This window comes from Ranitomeya imitator, chromosome 6, assembly GCF_032444005.1.
Source record: "Ranitomeya imitator isolate aRanImi1 chromosome 6, aRanImi1.pri, whole genome shotgun sequence".
Classification (NCBI taxonomy): domain Eukaryota; kingdom Metazoa; phylum Chordata; class Amphibia; order Anura; family Dendrobatidae; genus Ranitomeya; species Ranitomeya imitator.
In genome coordinates this window covers 245425542-245442427 of record NC_091287.1, presented here as the reverse complement: position 1 = coordinate 245442427, position 16886 = coordinate 245425542, and the positions used below count along the sequence as shown (strand labels likewise).

Sequence of the window (16886 nt, the reverse complement as noted above, 5' to 3'; positions counted from 1 at the left end):
ATGCGGATCCCCGGGCAGAAAGAAAAACTTTTCTTTCGGAAGGAAGACATGGGCTTGGGCCGTGTCAAACCTCATACCCAGGAACACCAGGTGCTGAGCTGGGGTCAGGGAGGACTTCTCTCTGTTGACAATCCAGCTGAGAGGGACCAGTGTCCAAGGAGATATGAAGACTTAGGTCGCAATCTCAATGGGACGGTCCCTTGACAAGAAGATCGTCCAAGTAAGGGATTATGAGAATCCCCTTGGAATGATCGCAAACAGTAGGAATCTGTGATGCTAAACACAAACAGGAATGTGAAGATAAGCATCCTGAATGTCTACAGGGCAAAGAAAAGAAATTATCCCGATATCATGGAGGTGATTACCGAATGAAGGGACTACATTCTGAAATGAAGGATCTGAAAGTGACGGTTCAGTCGCTTGAGGTCCAAAATCGGACAGAGCGATCGGTCCTTTTTCTGGACTATGAAATATTGGAGTAGAACCCTGAAAACCGTTTGTCCTAGGGAACGGGTACAATTACTCCCGTGAGTAGTTGGGAAGATAGGGCGAGACAGAAATAAATGTCTCCCTGGGGGGGGGGGGGGGGGGGGGTGTATGTTGGGGGGGGGGGGAGGGGATGTAACCATCTCTCTGACCCAAGCATCACCAGCCACCGACAACCATACGTCCCGAAGAAGAAGCTGGCCTCCCACCTTGGAGAGATTCCCATGTGGGGGTGACCTGTCACGCCGAGGAAAATCTGTTGGCGTGGGACCCTGAAGACTTGCAGGAGCGACTTTTTGTCTGTCGGTGAGGGGCAGTGAGGGGCTTTTTCACATAACTGCATATATAATGGGGGGACTAGTGAATATGAATTAAAAAGAAAAACTGGTGTGCTACTTCAATAGATATGCAACCAAATGAACTGCATATATGCAATTACATGAACTGTTTATCACATTGGGAAATAAAGTATACAATTTAATTACAATTTAAATTACATTTCAATGCTTTAAAATAAAATTGTTAAAGATTTGTGCTCATTACCTTCGACAGAGGGATTTAGCAATTGTTTTTTCTGTAAAAAATAAAATTACAAATAATTTGCAATCAGTGCACATTTTTGTCACCATAAACTATTTAGACTAAACCTTGAAATAATTAGGAAAGACTTATGCACAAAGAAACACTAAACACATTCTGAGTCACATTTCTTACTTCATCCACACTATCCTGTGTCTTGCTGTAAGACAACTGGCTGAAGCAGAAGATACCCTGCTATGCCCTGTGTACAATAGGACAAAAGATAAAAGTCCTGCCCGTTTGATAAAAGGGTAGGGTTTCACCTAGTCACCAACTGAAGACTGAACTAAATTAGCAGGATATTACACTGTTCTCTGCAGGATGTTTACAAGATGGACAGTTTTAGAACTACACAGACAAGATTCAGACTAAAACATTAAGTAAACTATACTGTACTTATTTAAGAATTCACGTCTATGTTTAGTGTGCCATTAACGCTAAAAATAAAGCAAAATTTAAGATAATACCTGCTAGGTCGGTTCTTGATTAGTAGCTCAACTTGGGTAAACATTGTATATTTTAATGAAATGCTCAAAATTATTTGTGATCTGATGTACTGTTCTGTTCACCTGTATCTACCAACATGGAGCTCCAGCTTTCAAAAGCAGTTTATATTTTGCTGAACGACGGTTGTTTAATAGCCTATTTAGACAGGCTAACCGCACTTTCTATGTGCACAGGAAAATCCGTAATATAATCTTTCTGTGTGAATACACTGCCATTGTTCTCAGCAGCACATGTCCAGCTTACAAGTGACGATGTGCTGCGGAGTGAGACGATTTTTTTAATGTAAACACTCATACATTGATTGATTGGTAGCCTCTTTATACGGCTATGTGCACACGTTGCAGATTTGCGTTTTTTTTTAGCATTTTTGTGCTATAAAAACGCTATAAAACCGCAAATAATCTGCATACATTAAGCATCCTATCATTTTTAATGAAATCCGCAATTTCTGTGCACATGATGTGCGTTTTTCCGCATGAAAAACGCATTGCGGAAAAATAATGAACCTGCTCATTAATTTTGCGGTTTTTTCGCGGTTTTCCCACTGTCTAATGCATTGGGAAATGTCTGGGAAAAACCGCGTCAAAACCGCATGCGGATTTCATGCGAAATCTGGCAGAAATGTCCGGATTTCCCCAGGAATTTTCTGCATGAATTCCTGAACGTGTGCACATAGCCTACTAGTCGATTATCAGGAGGAATCTTCCCAGGAATGCTTGTTGCTGACAATTAGCCAGTGTAAATTCATCCTAATTCTGGCATATTTTACATCAAATTGTAAAGAGTATTTGTTGAGATTTGCAACAAATTTGCCCCTTTTTTTTAAATTATTTCTGAGTAACTAAAAATGTGTTGTACATTTAGTGCAGGTTTGATCAACATTTTAAAGACAGGAATTTACAGTAGAAACTTGTGTTAACACCTTGATAAATGCAGACTATTGTGTTAAGTCATAGATTTTTTTGTGTGTGTGTTAGGATTGCTTCTAAAAAAAAAAATGTCAGCTGTTGCTGCTCTGTAACCATTAACCCCTTACCCCAGGAGCTTTTTTTGGTTTTGCATTTTGTTTTTCGCTCCCCTTCTTCCCAGAGCCATAAACAAAACAGCTGACATGTCCCGGGAAAGATGTAGGCTCAACGCCGGAGCCCATATCAAAGAGAGGGATACCGACATCGGCGTACTATTAAGCCCGAAGTCGGTAAGGGGTTAACAATCAGCAGAATGACTTCTTTGCTCATTCATTGATCATATCCAAAGGCTATGCATTCCTGGCATTTACCTACTATACCCTGTACTAAGTGATCTGCAAATTACGGACACTCACCTTCTGTTGGCGCTTCCAAGCCCAAAATTTCTGCATAAAAAAAAAATTTTTTAATAGGATGTTGTATTGGTCATGATAACCTGGCCATTTTCATTAAACTATTAAACAGATATTCAGGTGTTTCTCACAATATTAGAATATCATCAAAAAGTTAATTTATTTCAGTTCTTCAGTACAAATAGTGAAACTCATATTATATAGAGTAATTACAAACAGTGATCTATTTCAAGTGTTTATTTCTGTTAATGTTAACGATTATGGCTTACAGCTAATGAAAACCTAAAAGTCATTTTCTCAGTAAATTATGGTATTATACTTTATAACATCAGCTCGAAAAATCATTTTAAAATCCGAAATGTTGGCCTACTGAAATGTAGTTCAGGAAATGCACTCAATACTTGGTCGGGGCTCCTTCTGCATCAATGCGGTGTGGCATGGAGGTGATCAGCCTGTGGCACTGCTGAGGTGTAAGGCTAAGTTCACATTAGCGTTTGAGTCCGCAGCATGGTGCTGCGGACTTCTTTCCTTAAGCTCCTCCTACTTCCGCATGCGCCCTGTGTACCTATCTTTAACATTGTGTACGCAGGGACATGCGTTGTATGCGGATATGTCCGCATGCATCATTTCGACTTACCCGCTCAACGCAAGAAAATGCAACATGTTCTGTTCGGCGGGCACGTTAAAACGATGCACGCGGACACATCCGCATACAACACATGTCCCTGCGTACACAATGCTAAAGCTAGGTACGCAGGACGCATATGGAAGTAAGCGGAGCTTAAGGAAAAAAGTCCACAGCACCACACTGCAGACTCAAACGCTAATGTGAACCTGGCCTTATGCAAGGGGAGTCCGAAACGCGCGTCGGGGCGGACACACGTGCCTGGTGACAGCGACAGTTTCTCCCCCACTGACCTGAGGTAATTATACCGCCCGCCACCCTATGGGCCTTATTGGGACCGGATGGGTATTACTATAAGGGGAGTCTGTTCTGACTGATGTACAGGGGTGGTGTTGAGGGAGAAATAACATGATTATACATGTGGATGAGGTTTTATTTATTTATTAAACTAAAAACCCTCTATATCAATATCCATGTGGGAGTTATCTGTACGCTGTGTTACACCGTGGTGGTGCGTCAACACATAGCGATGGTGTTTGGATTGTCGGGTGTTCCATTCCCCTAATTCTGGTCATTTTGACTTTTAGTATTTGTGTTTAATAAAATTATGGTTTTTGTATTAATATTATTGCCTTTTGATCATCATTTCTTTGGAGTCCTACTCTTTGTTTCATTGCAGCCATTTGGTAAATTAAAAAAAGTTAATTGTTTCACATTAACCCCTTTAACCCCAAGGGTGGTTTGCACGTTAATGACCAGGCCAATTTTTACAATTCTGACCACTGTCCCTTTATGAGGTTATAACTCTGGAACGCTTCAACGGATCCTGGTGATTCTGACAATGTTTTCTCGTGACATATTGTACTTCATGATAGTGATAACATTTCTTTGATATTACCTGCGTTTATTTGTGAAAAAACGGAAATTTGGCGAAAATTTCGCAATTTTCCAACTTTGAATTTTTATGCAATTAAATCACAGAGATATGTCACACAAAATACTTAATAAGTAACATTTCCCACATGTCTACTTTACATCAGCACAATTTTGGAACTAACATTTTTTTTTGTTAGAGAGTTATAAGGGTTAAAACTTGACCAGAAATTTCTCATTTTCACATCATTTTTTTTTTTTTTTAGGGACCACATCTCATTTGAAGTCATTTTGAGGGGTCTATATGATAGAAAATAACCAAGTGTGACACCATTCTAAAAACTGCACCCCTCAAGGTGCTCAAAACCACATTCAAGAAGTTTATTAACCCTTCAGGTGTTTCACAGGAATTTTTGGAATGTTTAAAAATGAACATTTAACTTTTTTTTTTCACAAAAAATTTACTTCAGCTCCAATTTGTTTTATTTTACCAAGGGTAAGAGGAGAAAATGGACCCCAAAAGTTGTTGTACAATTTGTCCTGAGAACACCGATACCCCATACGTGGGGGTAAACCACTGTTTGGGCACATGACAGAGCTCGGAAGCAAAGGAGCGCCGTTTGACTTTTCAAGGCAAAAGTGACAAGAATTGAGATGGGACGCCATGTTGCATTTGGAGAGCCACTGATGTGCCTAAACATTGAAACCCCCCACAAGTGACACCATTTTGGAAATTAGACCCCCTAAGGAACTTATCTAGATGTGTGGTGAGCACTTTGACCCACCAAGGGCTTCACAGAAGTTTATAATGCAGAGCCGTAAAAATAAAACAAACATTTTTTCCCACAAAAATTTTTTAGCCCCCAGTTTTGTATTTTTCCGAGGGTAACAGGAGAAATTGGACCCTAAATATTGTTGTCCAATTTGTCCCGAGTACGCTGATACCCAATATGTGGGGGGGAATCACCGTTTCAGCGCATGGCAGAGCTCGGAAGGGAAGGAGCATCATTTGGAATGCAGACTTAGATGGATTGGTCTGCAGGCGTCACATTGCGTTTGCAGAGCCCCTTATGTACCTAAACAGTAGAAACCCCCAAGTGACCCCATAATGGAAACTAGACCCCCCAAGGAACTTATCTAGATGTGTTGTGAGAACTTTGAGCCCCCAAGTGTTTCACTACAGTTTATAACGCAGAGCCGTGAAAATAAAAAATCTTTTTTTTTTTCCACACAAAAATTATTTTTTAGCCCCCAGTTTTGTATTTTCCCAAGGGTAACAGGAGAAATTGGACCCCAAAAGCTGTTGTCCAATTTGTCCTGAGTACGCTGATACCCCATATGTTGGGGAAAGCCCCTGTTTGGGCACACGGGAGAGCTCGGAAGGGAAGGAGCACTGTTTTACTTTTTCAACGCAGAATTGGCTGGCATTGAGATTGGACGCCATGTCCGGTTTGGAGAGCCCCTGATGTTTCTAAACAGTGGAAACCCCCCAATTATAACTGAAACCCTAATCCAAACACACCCCTAACCCTAATCCCAACGGTAATCCTAACCACACCTCTAACCCAAACACACCCCTAACCCTAATCCCAACCGTAAATGTAATCCAAACCCTAACCCTAACTGTAGCCTTAACCCAGCCCCAACCCTAGCCCTAATGGGAAAATGGAAATAAATACATTTTTTAAATTTTTCCCTAACTAAGGGGGTGATGAAGGGGGGGATTTGATTTACTTTTATAGCGGTTTTTTTTTAGCAGATTTTTATGATTGGCAGCCGTCACACACTGAAAGACGCTTTTTATTGCAAAAAATATTTTTTGCGTTACCACATTTTGAGAGCTATAATTTTTCCATATTTGAGTCCACAGAGTCATGTGAGGTCTTGTTTTTTGCGGGACGAGTTGACGTTTTTATTGGTAACATTTTCGGGCACGTGACATTTTTTGTTCACTTTTTATTCCGGTTTTTGTGAGGCAGAATGACCAAAAACCAGCTATTCATGAATTTCTTTTGGGGGAGGCGTTTATACCGTTCCGCGTTTGGTAAAATTGATAAAGCACTTTTATTCTTCGGGTCAGTACGATTACAGCGATACCTCATTTATATCATTTTTTTTATGTTTTGGCGCTTATATACGATAAAAACTTTCATAGAAAAAAATTATTTTTGCATCACTTTATTCTGAGGACTATAACTTTTAAATTTTTTTTGCTGATGATGCTGTATGGCGGCTCGTTTTTTGCGGGACAAGATGACGTTTTCAGCGGTACCATGATTATTTATATCTGTCTTTTTGATCGCGTGTTATTCCACTTTTTGTTCGGTGGTATGATAAAGCGTTTTTTGCCTCTTTTTTTCTTACGGTGTTTACTGAAGGGGTTAACTAGTGGGACAGTTTTATAGGTTTGGTCGTTACGGACGCGGCGATACTAAATGTGTACTTTTATTGTTTTTTTTTATTTAGATAAAGAAATATATTTATGGGAGTAATTTTTTTTTCTTTATTTAGGATTTTTTTTTTTTTTTTTTTTTTTTACACATGTGGAAATTTTTTTTTTTGACTTTTTTACTTTATCCCTGGTGGGGACATCACAGATCGCTGATCTGTCAGTTTGCACAGCACTCTGTCAGATCAGCGATCTGACTTGCAGCGCTGCAGGCTTACCAAGCGCCTGCTCTGAGCAGGCACTTGGTAAGCCACCTCCCTCCCTGCAGGACCCGGATGCCGCGGCCATTTTGGATCCGGGGCTGCTGCAGAGGGAGGTAAGGAGACCCTCGCAGCAACGCGATCACATCGCGTTGCTGCGGGGGTCTCAGGGAAGCCCGCAGGGAGCCCCCTCCCTGCGCGATGCTTCCCTGTACCGCCGGCACACCGCGATCATGTTTGATTGCGGTGTGCCAGGGGTTAATGTGCCGGGGGCGGCCCGTGACAGCTCCTGGCACATAGTGTCGGATGTCAGCTGCGATAGGCAGCTGACACCCGGCCGCGCTCCCCCGTGAGCGCGGCCTATCGCTCTGAACGTACTATTCCGTCCGTGGGAATTAAGGCCCACCCCACATGGACGGAATAGTACGTCCAATGACAGAAAGGGGTTAATGTACAGTGTCTGAGCAAAGTGTCTGAATACTTATGACCATGTGATATTTTGGTTTTTCTTTTTTAATAAATTTGAAAAAAAAAATACATTTGTTTTTTTTCAGTCAAGATGGGGTGCAGAGTGTACATTAATGAGAAAAAAATGAACTGTTTTGAATTTACCAAATGGCTGTAATGAAACAAACAGTGAAAAACTTAAAAGGGGTATGAATACTTTTCGTACCCACTGTATATGCCCCCCTGTGATCTCTGTGCCCCCAGCTAACTCTGTGGCTCCCAGCTCTGTGTCCCCCTGTGACCTATGTGCCCGTGATCCCCATGTCCCCTTGCTATGTACCCCCTGTGATATTTGTGCTTCCATGTGATTTGTGCCCCCCACGCGATTTCTGTGCCCTCCCCAGTGATCTTCCTGCCACCCCCGTGATCTGTGTCCCCCCATGTGATCTTTGTGACCCCCCGTGATCTTCGAGCCCCATGCGGTGATCTATGTGCCTCCCTGGCGATGCCTGTTCCCCCCAATGCTGTATATCCCCCCTCCCTCAGTGCTGTATATTCCCCCTCAGGGCTGAATGAGCACCCAAGTGATATGTATGTTCCCCAGTGCTGCATTTACCCCAGTAGTACTGCATATCCTCCACCTTGTTGTTTAGCCCCCAGTGCTGTATGCGACCCTACCAGTGATGTATATTCCACCCAGGGACATAAGCAGCGCTGGGGGAGCGAGGTCACAGGGGGTGTTCGGTGGTCCGGCGATATGACTCCCATCCCAGGCTGGTGCTGTGGCCTCCGGGAAATCCCATCCCAAGCTGGTGTGGGCGGGCAGGTGAGACTAGCGTGGGCATGTGAGATGTGGTCCTCTGTAGTGCGGGGGGGCTCAGCTGGCATTTTGTGAAAGGAGGCCCCGCACATCCAATGCAGTGACGCGGTGGTCTCCAGGAAAATGGCCGCCGCATGCTCAGATTGAGATCTCGTGAGACGAGATTTCAATCTGAGCATGCGCAGCCCCCGGTGGCCATTTTCTCGGTGGCCATTTTCCCGGTGGCCATCGCAACGCAAAAATGGATGTGCGGGGCCTCCAGAGTTTCACAAAATGCCGGCGGATCCACCCTGCACCACCGCCGAACCTGCTGCACCAGCCTGGGAAGGGAGTGTGATCATCGCCCGGCAGCGTCGGATCGGGACAGCCGCAGAATCGCCAGACTCCTGCTGCAGCCATAGTATTTGTAAGTATATTCCGACTATACGATACACCCCCATTTTCCCCAAACATTTTGGGTGAAAAAAGTACATCTCAGTCTCAAAAAATACGGTATATACAGTAGTCCCAGAGTCTCCTATTTGATGTATGTGATTTACAGAACTTATTATGACAAAAAGTTGACTGCTCTCCAGGCCGAGACAAACCTAGAAAAGCAGCTGTGAGAAACAATGTGGTCAATATCACCAAACATGACAGCTGCACCAAAGAGAAGCAGCTCCAGCCGTCACATTAAGGGTGAGTTACCGTACTGAATTATTTGACTAAATATACCGGGGTAATTTTCAAGGTGATCATTTTTGTGTGGCCCCCGAATGATGGTAGAAATTTCCAAATGGCAAAAAAGGTTCCCCACCCCTGCTCTATGGGGTTAAGGTCAGGCAAGTTTGCTGTCCAAACAAGCACAGTGACTTGGTTGTTTTTAAACCAGGTATTGGTAATTTTGAAAATGTGGACAGGTGCCAAGTCCTGCTGGAGAATTAAATTTCTCTCCTCCAAAAAGCTTGTTGGCAGAGGGAAGCATGAGCATGAAGTGCTCTAAAATTTCCTGATAGATGGCTGCACTGACGTTGGTCTTGATAAAACACAGTGGACCTACACCAGCAGATGACATGGCTCCCCAAACCATCGCTGATTGTGGAAACTTCACACTAGACCTCAAGCAGCTTGGATTGTGGCCTCTCCACTCTTCCTCCAAACTCTGGGAGCTTGCGTCGTTTTGATGGTGCGACGACCTGAGCAGAACGCAACAAGTCGCGAATTCGTGCTGCAGATGCCGCACCATCAAAACGACGCATGCGGCGGCATCCGCATACAGTGGCATGGCCTGCGTACCCAATGTTAAAGATAGGGTGCGCACACCGCATGCAGCCATAGGTGGAGCTGAATGAAGAAGAGCAGCAGTGGGCCGAGCTTCACGGAGGAAGTACTCATCCCTCCGCAGCCCGGCTAAACGCTAGTGTGAAACTAGCCTAAGACGCTTCTGGCATTGTCTATTGGTTATGAGTGGCTTGACACAAGGAATGCAACACTTGTAGCCCATGTCCTGGATACGTCTGTATGGGGTGGCTCTTGAAGCAATGACTCCAGCAGCAGTCCACTCCTTGTGAATCTCCCCCAAATTTGTGAATGGCCTTTTCTTACCAATCCTTTCAAGGCTGCGGTTATCCCAGTTGCTTGTGCACCTTTTTCTATCACACTTTTTCCTTCCTCTCAACTTTCCATTAACATTCTTGGATACAGCACTCTGAACAGCCAGCTTCATTAGCAATGACCTTTTGTGGCTTACCCTCCTTGTGGAGTGTCAATGACTGCTTTCTGGACATCTGTCAAGTCTCCAGATTTCCCCATGGTTGTGGAGCCTAATGAAACAGACTAAGGGACCTTTTTAAAAGCTAAAGAAGCCTTTGCAGGTGTTTTTTGTAAATTATTTTAATTTACGGAGATAATGCCTATTGGGTTTTCATTGGCTGCAAGCCATAATCATCATTAACAGAATTAACCCCTTTCTGACCTCAGACGGGATAGTACGCAGCATTCAGAATCGCCCGATCTATCAAAAAAAAAAAAAAAAAAAAAAAAAAGGATTAACCTGATCACTAAACGGCGTAAAGAAAAAAAAAAAAATCGAAACGCCAGAAATACGTTTTTTGGTCGCCGCGACATTGCATTAAAATGCAATAACGGGCGATCAAAAGATTGTATCTGCACGAAAATGGTATCATTAAAAACGCCAGCTCGGCACGCAAAAAATAAGCCCTCAACCGACCCCAGATCATGAAAAATGGAAACGCTACGGGTATCGGAAAATGGCGCAATTTTTTTTTTTTTTTTTTTTTATAGCAAAGTTTGGAATTTTTTTTTCCATAAAAAAATAACCTAGACATGTTTGGCGCCTATGAACTCGTAATGACCGGGAGAATCATAATGGCAGGTCAGTTTTAGCATTTAGTGAACCTAGCAAAAAAGCCAAACAAAAAACCAGTGTGGGATTGGACTTTTTTTGCAATTTCACCGCACTTGGAATTTTTTTCCCGTTTTCTAGTACACGACATGCTAAAACCAATGACGTCATTCAAAAGGACAACTTGTTTCGCAAAAAAATAAGCCCTCACATGGCCATATTGACGGAAAAATAAAAAAAGTTATGGCTCTGGGAAGGAGGGGAGCGAAAAACGAACACGGGAAAACGGAAAATCCCAAGGTCATGAAGGGGTTAAACACTTGAAATAGATCACTCTGTTTGTAAAGACTATGTAATATATGCGTTTCACTTTTTGTATTGAAGAACTAATAACTTAACTTGATGATGATACTCTAATTTTGTGAGAAGCACCTGTATTATAGTAGCTGCTCTGCTGGGTTTCAATGGTCTCAGTGTAAAATGGCTGTCTGCATGGCCGAATAGTTATTGGTGCATTTGGAACATGAAAATGCAAATGGAACAGGGACAAGTTTAAGCATAGCATAAAAACATGAGAGAGAAAGTGAAAAGCAGAAAGCAGACAGTGAGAAATGACTGCCAGTATGTGAACGCTTCTAGTAATACTACTTTTACATAGAATAAGCTACTAGTTTCTTAGAATTATGACTGGTGTCGGAAAATTGAACCTCAAAAGCACAAATCATCCACAACTGGACAATCCAAGGGTTGGCATGGTGAAGCTGCCAGACTCGCTGTTCTGCCTATACAGTGAGTTTCTTCCCATTGTATTTCCTGCTCCCACAAAAGACAAGAAGCTGATTGGAGTCAGGGCCTAAATTGGTTTTAAGATTCTGACAAAAATCATAATTACGTCACATTGAAATGGCAAAAAACATGATTTTTTTTTTAAAGAAGCTTTTCTAACTTTTGGCATTAGATCCTTTAGGTTCTTTGTATGCCACCGCCAACATTGCCTGCGTATGTATCATGCACATACCCAAACTTTAACCCCTTAACGACCCCAGTTACGCCTTTTAACGGCAGCAGTTAAGGGTACTTTAGCCACAGCGTTGCTTTTTAACGGTGCTGAGGAACAAGTGTATAGCGCCCCCCCCCCCCCCAGAGTCGAATTTCTCCAGGGTCTTGGATACAGGGGTAGCTGAGACCCCAGAGGACATGATTTGGGTAGGTTTTTACTGATTTTTAACAATATAACGGCGCCCATAAAAAAAAAAGGATTTTTGTGTACTCACAGTAAAATACTTTTCTGCGAGCCAATCACTGGGGGACACAGGACCATTGGGTGTTATGCTGCTGCCACCAGGAGGACGCTCAGTGAATATAGAAAGATTAACTCCTCCTCTGCAGTATACACCCTCCTGCTGGCTCTAAGTGAACCAGATCGGTAACAAAGCAGTAGGAGCTTAAAACCATTAACAAGAATAAACTATGTCAAAACCAAGAAAACAAAAACAAGTCGTTAGACTAACAGGGTAGGTTGCTGTGTCACCCAATGATTTGCTTGGAGAAAAGAATTTTACGTTGAGTACAAAAAAATCCCTATTTCACCTACGCCTCATTGGGGGACACAGGACCATAGGATGTCCTAAAGCAGTCTCTGGGTGTTGAACAATCAACTGTTATTACCCCATGTACCAACAAGTTACAGATACTGAACTGCAGCCTGCAGAATCCGTCTGCCGAGGGACGCATCTGCAGAGTCCTGAGAATGAATACTGTAATGCTTTGTGAAAGTACGCAAGCTGGAACAAGTCGCAGCTCTGCAGAAGCCTGGTGCCGAATGGCCCAAGAGTCACCCACTGACAGAGTGGAGTGCGCCTTAATCCCTGCTGGGACAGGTTCACCCCTAACACGGTAGGGACTCCTCAATAGTCGAGCGAATCCACTTGGCTATTGTAGCCTTTGAAGCAGCTAGGCCCTTCCTATGCCCTTCCAGAAGCACAAATAAGGAACCTGACTTGCGAAAAGGCGCCGGCTGCGAGACATATCTCTTCAGGGCTCTCACAAGATCCAGGGTGTGAAGAGCCTTCTCAATGCGATGTACTGGTGCTGGACAGAGTGAGGGCATAACATTATCCTCTTTGAGGTGGAAAGAAGAGACAACGTTCTTAAAACCACCTTGTCTTGACGAAAGTTCAGGAACGGAACTCGACAGGACAGAGCCGCCAACTCCGAGATTCGCCTGATTGACGTGAGCGCGACTAGGAAGGCTACTTTCCAGGAAAGGAAAGTTAAAGATACATCCTGCAGCAGTTCAAAAGGGGCCTCTTGTAAAACCGCGAGGACCAAATTAAGATCCCATGGTTCCAACGGCATCTTATAGGGAGGCACCACATTAGAGATTCCCTGAATGAAGGTCTTCATCTGTAGTCTGTTGGCAATCCTGCGTTGGAAAAGAACCGATAAGGCCGAAATCTGCCCTTTGAGTGAGCTAAGCGCGAGACCTAACTCCAAACCGGTCTGTAGAAATTCCAAAATGGAAGGAATGGAGAACACAAGACGAGAGCGTTCTCAGTCTTTGCACCATGAGAAGAAGGTCTTCCAGGTGCGGTGATAAATGCGCATAGACGCGGGCTTCCTAGCACCAACCATGGTGGAGATCACTTGATGAGAGAAACCTGGCTTGAGCTAGAACCCAGGATTCAACGGTCACGCTGTTAAACACAGGGCCTCAGAGTTCTGATGGTAAATAGGGCCCTGGGACAGCAGATCTGTGCAATCTGGTAGTCGCCAGAGGATGTCGGCGACGAGTTGAACCAGTTCCGCGTACCACGCCTGGCGCGGCCAATCCGGATTACTGGTACCCCCTCCGCTTTGATCTTCTTGATGACCCTCAGAAGGGGAGCAGAGGGGGGGGGGGCGGGGGGGGAGTCTGCCACCCAATTCTCTACGCCAGGGATGTGGACTGCCGAGATCACCGAGCGGTTCCTCTCGGCCCATCGGAGAATGTGACCTACTTCGATCATGGCTGCCTTGCTGTGGGTGCCCCCGACTGTTGATGTACGCCACAGCTGTGGCGTTGTTGGACTGAATCCTGATGGGTCGACCTGCCAGGAGGTGATGAAACCGCAGAAGGGCTAACTTGATTTCCCGTATCTCCAAAATGTTGATTGGCAGACGTGACTCTCGGGAAGATCAGCGCCCCTTTGCCGTGTGATGGCGGAACACTGCCCCCCAGCCAAGAAGGCTGGCGTCTGTTGTCACCACTAGCCAATGTACTGGAAGGAAGTACCTCCCCTGATTCAGCGAAGACTTCATTGTCCACCACCTGAGGGTCTGCTTGACCCGCTGAGAGAGCTGGAAGCGACAGTCAAGAGAGAACGGATTCCTGTCCCAAGCCGCCAGGAGCGTATGTTGCAAGGGGCAGAGGTGTAGCTGTGTGAATGGAACCGCCTCTATAGCTGCTACCATCTTGCCGAGTACTCTCATACTGAAATGTAGAGAGTGAGAAAAGGAGCGGGAGAGCATCTGAGTTCCCCGCTGTAAGTCTAAGACTTTTTCCGGAGGAAGGATCATCAACCCCCGGGAAGTGTCCAGAATCATTCCCAAGAAAGTAATTCGCTGAGTCGGTACTGGCGAGGACTTTTTGAAGTTTATTTTCCAGCCCAAGCGAGAAAGTGTATCTACTGTTATATTCACGCATTCCTTGCAGGCGTGAAAAGACGGTCCCTTGATTAGGCCATCGTCTAGATACGGTAGCACTACCACCCCCGAGCGTGAAGGATGGCCATGGCAGCCGCCATGACCTTGGTGAGGACTCTAGGGGCAGTGGCGAGGCCAAAGGGCAAGGCAGTGAATTGAAAATGTTCCTCTCGAACCGCGAATCGTAGAAATCTTTGGTGAGGGGGAAAAAATTCCAGATGTGAAGGTAAACATCCTGGATGTCTATGGACGATAGAAACTCTCCTTTTTCCTTTGAAGCGATGACTGAACGGAGCGACTCAATTCTGAACCGTCGCACTCTGTTGAAGTTGTTCAACAGTTTTAGGTCCAGTATGGGCCGCACTATTCTGTCCTTTTTTGGGACTACAAATAGGTTTGAGTAAAAACCCTTGAACCTTTAGTTTTGCGGAACCGGGATAATGACCCCGTCCTTTCTGAGGGCATTTATGGCTCGGAAGAACGCTGCTGCCTTTGCCTTGGGAGGAGAAGACAGGAAGAAAAGCGTTGGTGGAAGAGATGAAAACTATTTTGTATCCGGAGGACACCAGATCTCTGACCCACTCGTCGAGAACAACCGAGAGCCAGGCTTGACGGAAAAAAAAAATCAGACGACCGCCTACTTTGTTGGTGTCCCCCAGATACAGCACCGAGTCATTGTGCAGAGGATCTTCGTGATCTGGATCCCTTGGGTCCAGACTGTCTAGGCCTGCTCTTCCAGGAATGGGTAGGTCTATATGAGAACTGGGAGCCTCTATCCCTGCGCTGCACCCGCCCTGGTCACGAAGAGGAGGATGTAGATGACCAGCTGGGGTTGCTACGAAAAAACTGAGTCCAAACTTGTTCGTGGTTCCGAAATGGTCAAACGGGCCTCTGCTGAGGAAGAAACTTACTCTTCCCTCCAGTAGCGTCGGAGATTAGTGGGTCAAGTTTTTCTCCACATAAACGACCGCTCTGATAGGGCAGAGGTTAAGGACTTTTTTGGAAGCAGAATCTGCACACCAGTCTCTGAGCCATACTGCACTCCTAATGGTGATGGCGTTTGCTGCTGCTTGTGAAGCGCAGTTAGCTGCATCAAAGGAGCGGACACTACGAAATTCCCAGCCTGAGATATCTGGTTAGCGAGGCATGCCGCTTCAGGGGGAGATCAGTTTCCTGAATGGCTGCAGACAAGACCTCAGCCCAATGGACCATAGCTTTAGCCACTCAGGTCGCAGCAAAGGATGGAAAAAGCCCAGCTCAAGAGGCCTCAAAGACTGATGGAGCAAGATTGTCAATTTGGCAGTCAGTAGGAGTTTTGACTGCGGAGCTATCTGACAAGGATAAAAGAGTTTGAGATGCAAGCCGCAATACGGGAGGATCCACTGGGGGGGTGACTAACAAATTCTTCCTTAGGGCGGGAGCAAAGGGATATCTAGACTCCATGGGCTTCTGCCCTGTGAAGCGTTTATCCCAGGGGTCCCCAACTCCAGTCCTCAAGGCCCACCAACATGTCATGTTTTCAGGATTTCCTTAGTCTTGCCCAGGTAATAATTGCATCACCTGTGCAATGCAAAGGAAATCCTGAAAACATGACCTGTTGGTGGGCCTTGAGGACTGGAGTTGGGGACCCCTGGTTTATCCGATCGATCCCTATGTTTCTCAACGATGAGTTAAACTCAGGGTGGTTGGCAAATACCCTGTGGGGGCGCTTAGTCCTCTTAAAGGACAAGGCGTGATCTGGGATAGATACTGGTTCCTTGTCCACCCTCAGAGCCTTGCTGACTGATTCAATGAGGGAATCATGTGTCTCCTGATCATTTTGAGAGTCCTGATCTAAGGATGCATCAGATTTGTATTCTGAATCATGCTCGCTACCAACCCCTAGAGAGTGGGAGCAAAGCCGAACTTAATGAGGCAGAAGCCAGATAAGATTCGGGGGAAGTGCCATGGGTCCTTTTTCTAGAAGCATTATCACCTTTTGATAAAGTACGAACCCTGCTGGATGATGGATCTTGTCCATCGGAAGGGCTTTTTGCAATAGACAAACGGACGCCCTGATTTGTGGAGGGTCTCGGAGAGAGTCTATTGCCTTGGCCAGAGAAGCCATAGACCGTGACAGGGAAGTAGTTCACTCAGGGGGACTAGGCTCGCTAGGGTCAGAAGAAGTGGCGGGTGGCTCCTGGGCAGATACCGGGTCACAGGCCATGCAGAACGCAGTATTGTGACCTCTGGGCAAGGAAACCTTGCAAGTGGTACATGAGACAAAAAACACAGTATGTGTTTTGTTAGCCTTTTTGGATGCTTTATGTTGAGACATAGTGTACCCTGGCGCCGTTTGGAAATAAGGAGAGCGAGAGGAAGAATGTAAGGGCAGAGGAAGGATTCTGCAGCTTACCCAGGTCCCGTGGCTTGAGTGCCCAGGGGAGATGCCACTGTCCGTCGCCCACGCAGCACTTCTGTCAGCGCTGCTGTCCCTGCCGGTTCCAGGCTGCCGGAGGTGTAGGCAGATGGCTGCCGAGATAAAGAAGGCGCTTCTCTTATGGAACGAGAA

At 45.2% G+C, this 16886-nt stretch overlaps 1 protein-coding gene across 1 annotated transcript in view; it reads right to left on the bottom strand.

The window, feature by feature from the left end:
- LOC138642417 (uncharacterized) overlaps positions 1-16886 on the bottom strand; it is a 134516-nt gene that overhangs the window by 83842 nt on the left and 33788 nt on the right. Inside the window, exons 6-7 of the mRNA XM_069730563.1 lie at positions 2897-2926; positions 1030-1060 (exon numbers count right to left, since the gene is read on the bottom strand). Of these exons, the coding sequence (XP_069586664.1) occupies positions 1030-1060; positions 2897-2926 (61 nt within the window). The remainder of the gene's footprint in view (positions 1-1029; positions 1061-2896; positions 2927-16886) is intronic.